Source organism: Polypterus senegalus, chromosome 16 (genome assembly GCF_016835505.1).
Source record: "Polypterus senegalus isolate Bchr_013 chromosome 16, ASM1683550v1, whole genome shotgun sequence".
NCBI lineage: Eukaryota > Metazoa > Chordata > Cladistia > Polypteriformes > Polypteridae > Polypterus > Polypterus senegalus.
The window spans coordinates 6,216,001-6,231,122 of record NC_053169.1 but is presented as its reverse complement, the minus strand read 5'-3'; the positions used below and the strand labels follow the sequence as shown (position 1 = coordinate 6,231,122).

At 45.3% G+C, this 15,122-nt stretch overlaps 1 protein-coding gene across 1 annotated transcript in view; it reads left to right on the top strand.

Moving 5' to 3' along the window:
* Positions 1 to 15,122, top strand: part of map4k3b (mitogen-activated protein kinase kinase kinase kinase 3b) — a 124,811-nt gene that overhangs the window by 107,885 nt on the left and 1,804 nt on the right. Inside the window, exons 21-24 of the mRNA XM_039738992.1 lie at positions 8,459 to 8,621; positions 10,804 to 10,925; positions 12,915 to 12,956; positions 14,738 to 14,822. Coding sequence (XP_039594926.1) covers positions 8,459 to 8,621; positions 10,804 to 10,925; positions 12,915 to 12,956; positions 14,738 to 14,822 — 412 coding nt within the window. The remainder of the gene's footprint in view (positions 1 to 8,458; positions 8,622 to 10,803; positions 10,926 to 12,914; positions 12,957 to 14,737; positions 14,823 to 15,122) is intronic.

Sequence of the window (15,122 nt, the reverse complement as noted above, 5' to 3'; positions counted from 1 at the left end):
ACTTTTTCTTAAATAACATTTTCTTAATAAAGTTTTTCAAATGAGCTTCACCATTAAGAATGTACATTTTTACTTTCTCGAATACGAAGTATAGGGAAAAGTACTGGAATCATCCAAAAGTTCATTTTCGAGATTTTGATGAATCTCGACATTTTAGACCTCCCTGAATCAGAAAATACCATTTTTGGAATGATGTCTGTGTGTCTGTCTGTCTGTCTGTGTGTGTAAGCATGATAACTTGAGTTCGCTTTCACGTAGGTCAACCAAATTTTGAGGTTTGAGGTATGAGGTACAAAACATAGATTTCTATTAACTTTCAAGCTTTTTCTGCTGACCAGAAGTGCTATTTTACCTGAAACATTTCCCCAATAATATAAAAAAGTGATCATTTCATATATACAGTATTATGGTAGAGCACCACATTCTAAGCTTTTTTTTGACGCTTTACATTTTTTTGAAAAATGACCGGTTTTCGAGATAATCCCAATCTTCTGCTTGACGCTCAAATGCTAATACATGCATAGTTGAGAACGTTTTTGCTTTAAGTAGATGAAATTTTGTGTACACAGTATTACATTACAAACATTTCGAAAGTGTCTTGCAATTCTGACCCACTTCCGCTTACTGAAAGAGGTAATTCACCTGAATTGTTCAACAAAATAAAATTATCGTGGCAATTGTTTTATTCACGTAGCTACAGAGTCTGATTTATTCAACTTTACTTTTATAATAATTGTTCAATATATTATTAGTTTGATTTGATTTGTTGTTGATGGTTCTTTAATATACATCTCTCCATTATAAAAAAAAAATCTTTTAAAGAGAGACAGAGAGACACTTTCACATCCCGCGATACGGTCAAGTCACGTCATACTTATAAACTTTGGAAGCAAGTCCCGTGCTGCACATGCAGAGAAAGTTGGAGATAATGGAAGTAGGAAAATTTGCAAGTCTCAAAAAAAAAAATGACAGTATAGATCGCATTAGCACAAACAAACGTAAAATATTACTCGGTGAAATAACAGAACGGCGAAACGAGATCGCATAGTGTTTGAGGATGTCTGGGGGACAAGAAGGTGCTGTACAGGCTTTTAAACGATTGCAGAGCCGCACGAAATGCAGATCACACGGCACGGCAGGAGCAGCAAACCAGCAGCTGAGCGAGCAAAGAGGAGGTAAAAAAAAAAACCAACTGTTATTTGTTTCGGGTATCAGAGGAGCGACCGCATCTCGCTGGCGGGGAGGAAGTATTGCCGAGCAAAGTGCAGATCACGCGGGAAGGCAGAGGCAGCAAACAGGAGGTTTAAACAACACTGTATTTGTTTCCCATTGTAACGCCGTTTCGGAGGGGCGGCCTCGTCTCCTTGGGGTCAAATATCCATCCCCATATTTGAGTATATGAGAAAGTCTAGGGGAGGCCACTCCCGATTTTTATTCTTCTAGACTTCTGATAAAGCTATAGCTTCTATTTCAAATTTTTGCTACGTTTTTTATGTTTAATGTAACTTAGCGTTTGTAGGTCACAACGTCATCGCTACGGCCTTTAAGCCCTTTAGGGTCTTTAAAAGTAGCCTGATGATTCCCGCTGGCAGTGATGAAGTGCCGTGTATCTTGTATGTTGTGTGTTCTCAATCGACACAGTTAGTCTAATTACAAATGGAGGAGTCAGAGTTGCTGCTGCCATAAATCGAAGAGTCCGAGTTGACAGTTTTGTGTGCTGACTCCACAGCCCTGCGTCTGAGCGCAGGTGAGAAATCAACAATAAGCAGCACGCCTGGTCATCCCGAATGGAAATATGAGTGTGCTCTGTGATCATTATTGCTGTTGTGACCACAAGGGGACACCACTGAGCCCCAGACCTCAGACGTCATATCACCCAAGGATTTTATTTCACCAGTCGTTCACCAGGTGTGCCAAACAACCAAACCACAATTACAAATCTGCAAATCTTTGTCTTCCCCTCTCGTTGCTCCAGTGGAGTGTCGGCTGGACCCGGGAATCCTCCTGTTATCATAGTGTGACCTCTTGGAAGTACTTCTGGGTCATGTGGGCTCCAGGGTGGTCTTTCCCCTGACAACGCCCTCTAACAGCACCCAGGGACCCTGACAGGGCTGCAGTTCCCAACTCCGACTCCCACGTACCCCTGCGGATGTCTAAACTGGGACGCCACAGGATAACCACTACCACCTGTCATATGGAGCAATGGAACTGCTCCTGGCCTTCCAGCTTCCAGTGGTCCATCCTTTTATATTCCATTTTATAAACCATTTTCTAATCAAGTAGGAATTCCCATCTGCCTTTATTTCTATCTTCATCGCCCGTGTTCTTATCACTATAACTAACTAACACCTACCGAACCTGTGAGGCAGATTTTATTTTATTTATTTAAACACATGCAGGGTACAAATCTGAAGTACTGAGGGCCTGGGGTACCAATCAGGTAGTGAAGTGGAATGACGCATGCGCGTATACGGCGTAAATTAGCAGATCGGGCAGCGCTGGGAGGCGTGAGGTGAGATGCACTTACACTACTCCGTCGTGAAAGCTCTTTACTTGTGCGATTGGGTAGTGATATCAGCTGTCCAATGCGGGTGCTACAGCATGTTGACCTTGCAAAGCATCATGGGATGCTAGAATAAAGGTTGGCCACATAGCGAATTTGCAGGAAAATACTTGGGGAACAAGTGTTTGCTAAAATCGCTTTGGCGAATATCACCGATCAACACTAGCGATGATTCTTATTATTTCTAATTGGAAAAAAAATCAAATTCTCTTTACAAGGATCTGTTCAGACTTTCGTCCAAACTTGGTAAGACTTCATGAACAGAGGATGAGGTGAGAAAAAGAGTCGGGAGATCGGGAAACAAGCAGAGATCATAGCCAGGAGTTCATAAATACGAGCACCAAAACCGTAAGCTGGAAGGTGAGCCAGAAATTTTGTTACCAAAGCACAAATAAAACTTCGCGACGTACACTGCGAGAATCAAACCTTAGACCTTAATCAGACCTTAATGGTGACCTTTTACCCCATTGCCTCAGTGACATCTGGGTCGTTACCAAGGGAACCCGTAAACAAATGATGGGACGTACACGTGAACAAAATGGCAATGAAATGCTGATAATACAAATGCATCAACGCTAAAAACCGTATTCAAGTGGGGAGAGAAAAATCCTGGAAATGCTGTGCACGGTAAATTAATAAAAAGTCTGGTAAATTAATAAAAAGTCTTAAGATAAATTGTTTGTTTGCAAACAGATTTTTAAAAATAAATGAAGATTATTTTGTGTGTTTGTGATGTAGACATGATGAATAATTTAAACGGCCTGGGAGTACTGCTTAATCAGACTGAGACTTCCATTATTTATTCTCGAACGTTAATATCCCATAGCCTTAGTTTTGGGGAAAAAAAGTCGTGAATGGAAATCGAATGTGACACGTGTGAGATGTAAGGCCCGCTCTCAACGTTACCAGCAGACTCCACATCCGTGTCCTGCAGCCAGGGGGCTCGCTTGGCTGCACACCGATCACAAAAGCGGTCCTCCAATGCCAGGCTGTCTCGACTCATTACATGAAAGCGAAACATCCGTTGACGGGCACGTTATTAAAAAAAAAAACACACAAGGAGACGGTCGCTCGTGAAATTTGAAATGAGAAGTATTAGCGAAGACGAGCTGCAGGCAGGAAGGTTAGTTTCGAAATCGTGATTGGGGTCTTGAGATTAACTGGAAATGGGGTCAGCTCAGGCACCTTGGCAGAGACGCCTGGCTGAGTTTCAGTGGTGAAAGGATAAAAGAGCCCAGTAAGCCCCCCTGCCCCGTGTTTGCTGCACCCAGTTGGTTCAGTTTAGGAGTTGCAAGGCTTATGGGGGGGTGGGGGGGGGTTTGGGCTTATCTGCATTTTCATTGTGTGATTTTAAAGACAGGCGGCCATTTTTTAGGCCTCAATTGCCTTTTCTGCTGACATAAAATGGTGTTTTCATAGCCGCTTAATCCAAGTAGAGTGCAGTGGGGTCTGAGCCTATCCTAGTAACCTCAGGTACAAGGCAGGAATCAATTTTGGACAGGACGACAGTATATCAAGTAGCTCACACACACACACAAAGGGGACAATTGAGTGGCTCTGAGGCTTGAGATCTGCACTGGCAATCGGCAAGGATGCCGGTTCGAATCCCGTAAATGCCAATAGGGACTCTGCTCTGTTGGGCCATTAACCTGCAATTGCTGAGCGCTTTGAGTAGTGAGAAAAGCGTTAGATAAATGCAAAGAATTTTTATTATTATTAGTTGCGATAAACACAAGAAGGATTGGGGTCCTTCAGGGAAATTCTCTATTAAGGTCTTAGAGATCTCTACTCTACTAAGGTCTGTCTGGCTGTCATGTGATTAGTCCCCGGGGCTAGAACCTTACACTTGGTGTTGATCAAAAGCTAATGACCCGATCCGTATTGATAATGCAAAAACGGTGAGGTAGCTGCAAACTTGGAAACTGACCTGAGCTCGTGGGTTTTTTATAGCAAGGTGACCAGCAAATAAAGTGACATGGGGGAAAGAAAAAGAACACCAGCAACATCTGCTGTGCGTCAAGCAAATCGAGACGGCAGTCGATGAGAAGAACAACATAATAGGAAGAAGAAGAAGAAGCACTGAACTATCTGCTGAACGTAAAGTGCTGGATAAAGAATGCGAGAACGACAAAGACGGGGAAATGCATGTGATGCCACACACGTGTTCAGAATCCAGAAGGAGGTGGGAGTTCTTATGTGTGTAAAGAACTAGTGGAGAGTTGTATCTGGCCTTTTGTTGTCCCGTATACATTCTGCAATTTCAAGTTCATTTTAACCCTTTTCTTAGTCATTAACCAGTTTTCGCTGCTGTCAGAACGCATAGGAGGAATACCGATGATCTTTTTGCAGCATGATGTTGTTTTGTCCACTAGATGGCAGTAGAACACAGTCCTGAGTGTTATTTGGGCCTACCACTCAAAAGTGGACTACAGGAGCGTCACCTGAGACACACTCGGGGTTAACCGTTTTTACACTGAATTCCCAGGCTATGAGACACTTAGTTAGTTAACACCAAGGAGGTTAAAAGGAAAAGTCGAAATCAGCTGCATGGTTCTTTTTGGAGCAAAACGAGGCAGGACGCCATGCAGCGTTTTAGAATGTGGGAAGGAATTGGATTCCTGAGCAACACCCCCATCTTCTGGACACTTTAACGTATTACAACAGGCAACGCACAGGAACTGAAAGCACAACATAACTTGCAAATACCACCTCAAGAAAGGTCCAAGAGCACACAGCCCCTTCACTTTACTTAATAAAACATTGTTGGTGCCATACTTGTGCGTTTTAAAGAGCACAACAAATAAACATAAGTATAAAAGCCAGCCTCATACTTTTACATATACAGGCAGTCCCCAGGTTACGTACGAGATAAGGACTGTAGGTTTGTACTTAAGTTGAATTTGTATATAAGTCGGAACAGGTCCATTATTTTAATAAATCCTATTGTTTGCCGACTGTAACCAAGTGCTCTGCCAATGAATGATGGAGTTTCACGTCTCTCTGATCTTTTTATTATTTCTACTTTATTTTCCATGGTAATGGTTTTTCTCTTCTTTACTGTATCACCAGCACTTGCATCAGATTTGTGTTTCAGAGACATTGTTGAAGGTTAAGATGAGCTCTTCTACACAGCACTGTCCACGTGATCACAGCAGGAAGGCACCCGTCGTCAACACGTCTGATGTACTGAATGGGAGACAACTTTCTGCTGTGTGCGTAACAGTACAAGCAGGCTTGCTATTGAGAATGAATGGGGCAGCGAGGGGCGATTCACCATTCGCCCACCATGCAGTCACCTCTACTACAGTATGCTGCCTGCAGCGCCCGCCCACCGAGAACGAACACGGTGCAGCCAAAGGTGTGTAGTGAATTGGCCACCACCGCACCCATTCAACAGGCAGCCACCCTAAAATGTTACCCCCCGCTGCCCCGTTCACCTCCAATGGCCTCCATTCAGCCACAACCAGGTCACTGCTTGCAGCATTACCAGCCGCCCACCGAAAACGATTCAGGGGGAGCCGTGTGTAGTGGGCGGGCAGTGAAACTTCCTCCACCGCTCCATCCAGTTAGGAGCAGTAGCTGCGGCGGCGTAGTTTACGGACAGTGAACTGCCCCATTAAGCCTCCGTCCTGCACACGAGCGATAGCTGTGGGCCCAGTGACTATTGACCACGGGTCACCGATCGCTTGCCGCCCGAGGGACACTACACTGTGCGAGCAGCGAAATCGCACCCCTCCGGCCAAAGATGACGGAGCGGCAGTTAATGAGGCGCATGGGTCACAGCCGTAGCCTCGTTCGTAAGTCGTAGGTCGGATGCCCGTAACCTGGGGACTACCTGTACACGCATGTGCGCACACGCACATAGGACAGTCTAGTAGGATGTTCGGTTATTTAGTGCCAGTGATGTGTGGCGGTCACGACGTTGTCAGGTATGGTGTGCTGCATTTGGATTAGCATATGCAAACAAGAATTTCCCTGAACTCTGTACACGGGACAATAAGGACCCTGTAAACCTTTCTCATACTTACACTGATGGGCCGTAACGTGGTGACCACCGGCCTCATATGCTGTTGCTTGTCCATGTCCTGCCACAGCAGCTCAGAGCCAGCGAGGCCTCCTGTTGTATCTGGCGGCAGATCCTTCAGCTCCTGTTAAGATGTGAGGTGAAGCCCCCACAGGTTGGACTTGTTGTTCCAGCACGTCCCATTTTATTGACATCAGGGGGATTTGGAGGCCAAAGCAACACTTCAAACCATTCTCAAAAATGATGTGCAGAGTGGCCATGCTGAGAAATGCCACTTCCATCATGGAGTACCGTCGTCCTGAAGTGGTGTACCTGGCGTGTAACGGTGTTTCTGTAGGTGGTACACTTCAAATCAACGTCCCCATGAATTCTCGGACCCTTGGTTCCCCAATAGAGAATTGCCCAAAACATCGCACTCCCCGGACCGACTTGTCTTCTCCGCCAGTCCATTTCTTCCCAGGCTAAATGACGTTCGTGTACCCAGCTGTCCGCACAGACCAGGTCGTGAAGGTTCAGTTGTGATGTTCACGTTCCCATTGTAGGTGCTTTCAGTGGAGGTCAGCAGTTAGCTCGGGCACTCTGACTGGCCTACAGTCCCATACCCTGCCAGGTTCGAGGCACTGTGTGCCACTGTGTGTCATGGCACATTGCTCCCATAAACCATCATTAAAGTTATCTGCAGTTTGTGCCACAGTAGCCTTTCTTTTGGTTTGTACCCAACCAGGTATCCTTCATTGAACCCTCACATCCATGAGTCCTGCCAGCAGTCTGCGGTCCCCCCATGGACACTAACAGCACAGCCCACAAAGCCCTGCCATTTCAGAATTCCCTGACCCAGTGGTCTGGCCGTAACGCTAATCAGAGCCCCCCGGGTCTTTACAGTTTCCCATATCTCCTGCATGCAAGATGTCGACTATGTGTGGCAAACTTCGTCTTACTGTCAACTAAACCCTGACCTCGTAACGAGATGGTCGACGTCATTCGCTTCATATGGGAGAGCTCAGAATCTTTCAGCTCATCAGCGTATGTTTCCATACATCTTCTATACGGTGTCACAAGCACCACAAAAGAGCCACCAAAAGGTTGTGGGGCAGCCACCCATATGTTGTTCCTGGCTGCAGAAATGGATATTTTCACTGTGTAGATGTGTTCAGATTGGAGTCCACGACAGAACTGATTTGATAGAACAAAGGAGGTGGCTTTAAGGGCTAGCGGAGGTAAGTGACGTCATCAGTGTGCCCGGAACCGGCAGTGACGTCATCGACCAACACACACACCCCTCCCCACTACTGGACGCCCCCACCAAGATAACCACCCCCCACACACACAAACTAGCAGCAGGAAATGGAAGTGTCGTCATTGGGCCCCAGGGCCAGAAGTGATGTCATCTGTGGCCCAAAACACCCCCCCACCAAACCAACACCACACCCCCTGCGTGACCAGAACCGGAAGTGACATCATCGAGGACAGGCAGAATTTCCCATAAGTGGTCTGCAGAGCAGTGAGAGAAAGAGTCAGTGCCCCACTCTGCCACCCGCTGGTCTGGCATGGAATTGCTCTCGTTCAGACCCTTTAGCTGCCTACCATGCGCGTGTGTGACATTGGGTGGAAGTGAGACTTTAGGGGTCTGGTCACTTCACGTTCTTTTTAATAAATGCGTCTCTCATTATTTCTTGCATATTTAATTAGTTGTTATGAGGTCCCTAAAAGCAGAGCAAGGATTTGAACACAAATGTAGTCGAGTCGGCCTGACTGATGGCGTCCATGAACAGAAAGTGTCCTTTGTGTTTTGTATTTCTGTGTATCCCGTTGGAGACGATGGTGTTAGTTAAGCTTCTCATTTCCTCTTTTCTCTCTTTTCTGTTTTGTAGCCCAAGTCAATCTACGTCCCCCAAGAGAGCCATTCCGTCGACGAAGACAGCCAAGGGACCATTAAGAGATGTCCGTCGACGCAGAGCCCTGCCAGGCCACAAACCAATGTTCCTCCCAGACCCCCACCTCCCCGGCTTCCCCCTCACAAACTCAGCAGCTTAGGTAATGGAAAAGAGCAAAACGAGAACAGCAGCGACGGCGAAGGGCAGACTGAAGCCTTTGGCCGATTGTCTTGGTTGCTGGATGACTTGCAAGAGAGCAGACTTAAGAGTAAGGCAGCTCCACTTCCTAACTCTTCATGCCAGCAGCCATGAGAGACCCTCCCAGCCTCCTCCTCTTCTGTTGCTTTTTTGACGTTCATTTTTGTTTGCTTCTTCTTTTGTGTGTTGGAGCGTTTGGCCATTGTGTAGAATGACGACTGGAGTCTGAGTTCGGTGGTGTTGCGCTCACAAAGGAACTCGGCTTGAGGGTCTTTTGGAGAAATGTGGTGGGTGGGATTGATGAGCTTTGGTAGGTCAAAAGGCCTATAGGAGTCAAAACCGTTATAATGTATAAACGTACATACTGTACATAGGGAGGATGGCATGGTGGCACAGTGGCAGCACCACTGCCTCACAGTGAGGAGACCCAGCTTCACATCTTGGGGCCTCCAATGGTATCTCCATTGGTTTGCATCCCACTCTACAATGACAGACATGTTAGGTGTATTGGCAACGCTAAATCGGCCCATGTGGAGTATTTTTGGTGTGTGGCACCCTGTCCTAAGCTACCAGGGACAGGCTCCAGTGACCCTGGTCTGGATTAAGTGGGTTAGGAAATGACATGACATACAGGAAGAGGTGGGTCTGAGGGGTGGGATTGGGAAGTGACATTCTGAGCTTCTGGTCTGAGGAGGACGTGAATACCGGCGCCCCCTCTTGACTTGGGGTGGAACTGTCAACACCACACAAGCCCTTTTGCTCATTTTCTCGTGACATGTGTGACAAAACACATGGAGTGAGTGAAAGGCTGCGTCACCTGCCTGTATGTCTGTCTGTGAGTCAGGATAACCTCGACTTGCTTGCTAGAATATCAAAAAATCTTCAAGGGCTGCTAGTTTGGAGCCAACAGTCACCCCCAGGAGATGCCAGTTTTGTTGTTTTGTTTTTTTTGTATCCTGACAAAAGCAAAATGGAGGAAATAGGAGATTCCTTCATTTTTTTTTCATCAAAAAGATTCTGTATAATAATACGTGGATCTGTTGCAGGTTCGCAGCACAAAATGTGGACACGGCAGATTTTTTGTTTATTAATAAACATACGTACGTGTTAGCGGGTCCCAAGCATCGGCCTTTTCATTAATAGTAATTTGTTGTGGTGGTGGCGCACTGTCCGCCGTGACTCGTCACACACAAACACATACGAGTGTTGAAGTTGTAGCTCTGCTCAGCCAACGCTGAGGTGGCCTTTATTATATACCGTTTTACTCGTTTACCACGCGCCCTCGTGTAAGACGTGCACCCTAATTTTTACAAAGAAAATCGTTTTTCCCCGTGTACGACACGCGTTGTGATTGTATAGGAAGCGTTTAGACAGAGAGAGAAAGAGCGAGCGAGCAAACGAGAGAGAGAGAGAGGAGCGAGCGAGCAAACGAGAGAGAGAGCGAGCGAGCAAACGAGAGAGAGAGAGCGAGCGAGCAAACGAGAGAGAGAGAGTGAGAGAGCGAGCCCAAGCAGAAGAAGTAAACATTACAGAATTACATTTCCTTGTGTATGACACACACCTGATTTTCTAATGCTAATTTTCGGAAAAAAATGTGCACGTGGTAAACGAGTAAATACAGTATTATATATTATAGAGGTGGCATACATTATATATTATATATTATATTATTATAAAGGTGGCTTATATTATATATTATATTATATTATTATAAAGGTGGCCTTTATTATATATTATTATATATTATATTATTATAAAGGTGGCCTTTATTACTGTATATATTTAGTAAGGTGGCCTGGTGGCTCCCCTGACTGTGTTGGATTTCAATTTGAAGAATGAATTTTTTGTTTTGTCAATTTTGGTGCTGCTTTTAATTTTAAATTGTTTTGCAGTATTTTTGTATTTTTTTTATACATTTGATTCTTTCATCACAATCAGCTTTGTGCCCCCCCCATTTAAATTTAAACTTTTAAAATGCACAGAAATGTTCTTTTAAAAGAGCCATTGATGTCTCCGTCATGAAGCTGTAAATGCTGTGCACTTGAGCTTTCATGCTCAGCACTGTTTCATATGCTTCTAATTTCAAGAATTTCCAAGTTAACACTTTTACTAAATGCACTGTTTTATTCCTCACGTTTCTCTAGGGAATGGCATCAATGCCTGTCAGTTAAACGGTGACAAAGACAGCTACGGCCAGCAGAGCAGCGAGAAGCAGAGCACCATCCCGCCCGCCGTGCCCACCAGAAAGGATAAGAAAGAAACCGTGGTAAGGGAGATCTGCACGAATAACATGAGAAGTACAAGTGTCAGCATAAAAATGAAGAAGGGTGTAAGGCAGGACCACACACGGGTCAAACACGTGCCAAAAGAAATCTCTCAGTGCAAAAGTTTGTTTTAAAAGGCTTGGTGAAAATTCAAAGTAATCCACACAAGAATAAGGACATGTAGAATAAAAGCACAAAATGTCTTTTCTCCAAACTTAGCCTTTTCTTGTTAAACTTCAGGTGTTTTCTATACTTAAAGATGTTTTACTTCACCTTCAGTATGTTCTAAACGCACGGCGCTGCGTGTTGCATTACACACTACTGGGCACATTAAGGTGCGGTTTGAAACCGAGTGCCCTCCATGCCATACACACTAACTGAGACTAATCTGTAGTCAGTGGGACAAGAAACAAATAGAAGAGACCACTTCAGTTCGGCTTGTGGGGGTTATAAGGACCTCTTCTAGAATATGCACTAATATACAGGCCAACATTTAATAGAACTAAGCAAATACTTCTGCCTACAGTCTGGGCTAAAACCTTCAAGAAAGGACCCAAGTGTTGGTGTTCACAGAGTCTGCTGCTTCAGTGTTTTTAGATCTTTCTGTCAGATGTTTCTATGGGATACTGAAGTAGAATCACAAGCACTTCAGAAGTTTCAAAGGCTTTGATTGACAATGACGTGAAGTTTATACAAAGAGTCAATATTTGCGGTGTTGGTCCTTCTTTCTTTTTCAAGACCTCTGCAATTCACCCTGACAGGCTGTCAATCAACTTCTGGGCCCAATCCTGACTGATGACAGCTGCCCATTCTTGCATAATCAGTGCTTGGAGTTTGCCACAATTGGTGGATTTTTGTTTGTCCACCCACTTCTTGACCACAAGTTCTCAATGGGATTAAAGGTCTGGGGAGTTACCTGGTCATGGACTCCAAAATGTTGATGTTTTGTTCCCCAAGCCACTTAGTTGTCACTTTTGCCTTCTGGCCCGGTGCTCCTTCATGTTCATCACCAAACTGTTCTTGGATGGTTGAGAGAAGTTGCTCTCGGAGGATGTTTTGGTGCCATTTGGGGTCCATGGCCAGGAAACTCCCCAGATCTTCATAATCCCACTGAGAATTTGTGGTTAATCCTCAAGATGGCGGGTGGACAAACAAAAACCCACCAATTCTGATTATACCAGAATGGGCAGCTGCCATCAGTCAGGATTTGGCCCAGAAGTTGATTGACAGCCTGCCAGGGCGAATTGCAGGGGTCTTGAAAAAGAAAGAAGGGCCAACACTGCAGATATGGACTCTGTGCATAAACTTCACGTCATTGTCAATCAAAGCCTTTGAAACTTCTGAACTGCTCGTAATTCTACTTCAGTACACCTGAGAAACATCAGATACAAAGATCTAACAACACTGAAGCAGCAGACTCTGTGAACACCAAGACTTGGGTCATTCTCAGTTCCTTTGGGCCATGACTGTACTTGACATAACCTAAATAACTAGTAAATGGCTCTTACAAGGGGGGCACTGCCCGAGGTGCCATCCAGTGCAGCTGCGGTTAGTAAGTAACTTCCTCACTGGGAACATTTGGCAGACTTCACTGAGGGGCAACTTTACATACCTGAGCCAAGTCTGAAAAACATCCTAACAGAACATAACCGGTGGTCTTCCTCTGCACAAATGGGGCTTCTATGCAAAAACCGGCAGGAAGAGGGGCAGCAATGCGGATTGGCATAGCAGCTCTGTGTGTTGGACCTTGAAGAACACAAACTGAAGCTCTTGCCCCGCCCCTGCCACATGATTGGCTGATCAGACACTTGCATTAATAAGCGGATGTTCACAATAATTGAAGAATTTCCTGAGTGTTCATTGCAAGGGTTTGTTTGTTTGGTGTTGTTTATTTTGTATATTTTAGGGTCTTTGTGACTTCAATGAGAAGCTCGAATGCCTTTTTGTCAATTTGTCTAGTAAACGTTTTGTGTTTCCTTTTTCACTTTTAGAAACCAATAAGCAACGGCCTTCCACCGACTCCCAAAGTGCATGTAAGTGTTTTGTCGTTTCATTTCTTTTTGTGGCCAGTTTAACCCCCTCATTTTAAACACTCTGTGCTTCAGCCCACTTAATCCAACTGAATGTCATGTTGGGTTGGAGCCCATCCTGGTATGAGGCCGTAGCCAAACCTGGAACGGGCTGCTAGTCCATCACAGAGCCCACTGACACTGAGCCAAGCACTTAATGTTTTCAAGGATATGGGAGATACGCCATTGTAACTACCACATGAGATGGACGGGCATCCCGGCTAAGAGTAGGGAACAATCCTTACCCGAACCGCAGGTCCTATGTGGATGGATGGGCATCCTATCCAGAAGAGAAGAAGTTCCCTTGCCTGGACGTGAAGCCCCAGGTGGATGAACAGGCACCCAGACCGGTTATACCGGCAGTACCTTTCGTGGCAAGGACTGTCTCGGGGGGTCTGCTTTATCCGCAGGACGCTAGATGGCAGCAGCCCTGTATATCAGTGCCATTTTGGACACCAGCAGGGAATACTGGGAATTGTAGTTCGGTAATCTAGCCCTGCTGGGGTTCAGGGGCGCCGCCAGAGGGTGCTGCAGGAAGGTACACTCCCTACTATTTGGGACTTCCATTTCACCCAGAAATGCTTAACGGGTGAAACTCTGGCACCGGAAATACTCCTGGGTCCGGTCCTCAATAAACGGGACCACCCTGTCTCATCCAGACAAGTCACAGCTGGGAGGAAGGAAGGCGACACTCGACTGAAGGAGAGCAGCGCGTTGGTGAGAAGGAGAGGAAAGGAGGAGAAGGAAACTTGTGTTTGTGAGTCATAAACAGCCCATTTGTTTGAACCCGGGATGGTGTTGGGGTTCTCTGGTGCCCCCTTGCCTTCCCACCTTCTTTAATTATATAAGTTAAAGCGGCTCTGTAGCCCTGGCACACCAATGTAGCAGTCACCAATGAACGGCTCCAGTTCAGCTGCTTTGTTCCTACATGTGAACGTCCTCTCCAGTGTCAAACACACAAGAATGAAAGGATACGCCGGTAATTAGGCTGTAAACTGCCGGATGGGCTTATAGAATGTAAAGTGTGCCGCTGTCTGTGATACAAACTAAAACGAGGCCTCTGACATGGCCACCCGGGCTCAGAGCAAAGCGCCCCGTGAAGGGGTTGGTCACCAGCAAAACCTTCAACCCCTCGGCCCGGCAGGCCAGTCAGTTCCGGCTTTGGTATTTCAACTTGTGGCCAAACAGCTGCATGCAGAAGGTCTTACCTGATCTAGTAGGGTCATCCATGTGCCTGAGCGACAACTGCTTTATAAAGTATTAGTATTTTTTAATTTGATCACAATATTAAAGTACCACCCTCATGAGTGGCAAGAATCAAGCAGTTGCCACAGCACAGTAGCAGCGGCAGCTGGCATCTTAAGCAGAGCTGTTAGGTAACTGCTGTCGCGCCAAATGCCAAGCCTGAGGGACCTCAACGTGCAGGGCTGGAGGAAGGGAGTGAGGAGGACACGAGACAAAAAGTCAGAGAAGATCAGAAGAGGAGACGGGATGAATTAGAAAATAATAAAAGACAAAAAACAACGGCAGATGAGCCGTCCGGAGTCCTGACAGGGCGCACCGAGAAACGGAAAAGTACAGACGACGGGAGGCGAACTTGAACTGAATTTAAAAAGAGACGTAAACCAGCTGGTGTTTTGTTAACATATTAAAAAGTGATTTTTAAATCCTATATTATAAAACTAATGTTACTTCACGTGCTTTGTAATTACTTTGGTGTATATATATATATATTTTTTTTGTAGATGGGAGCCTGTTTCTCAAAGGTCTTCAACGGCTGTCCTTTAAAAATCCATTGTGCCACGTCATGGATAAATCCAGACACGCGAGGTAAATGCCAACACAATTTGACGTTTTTTTAATTAAGATATATTTGACTTGGTAGACTTTGTTATCAATTAAAATTCTTTACCGTTTTTACTTTTTGTTTAACCTAATTTGTGCAGTTTATTAAAGATATGTTATCTACCTGTAAATATGAGGGACACAAAAATTCCTGGAATTGTTAAAAAAAAAACATTATTATAAAGCTTCCATTTTAGTTTCCTTCAAATTCCTCTCCTTGAGTTGAGTTGAGTAATCCTCTCGTCCCAGCGCTTCTCCCCTTTCTGTTAGCATTCCCTGTACTCC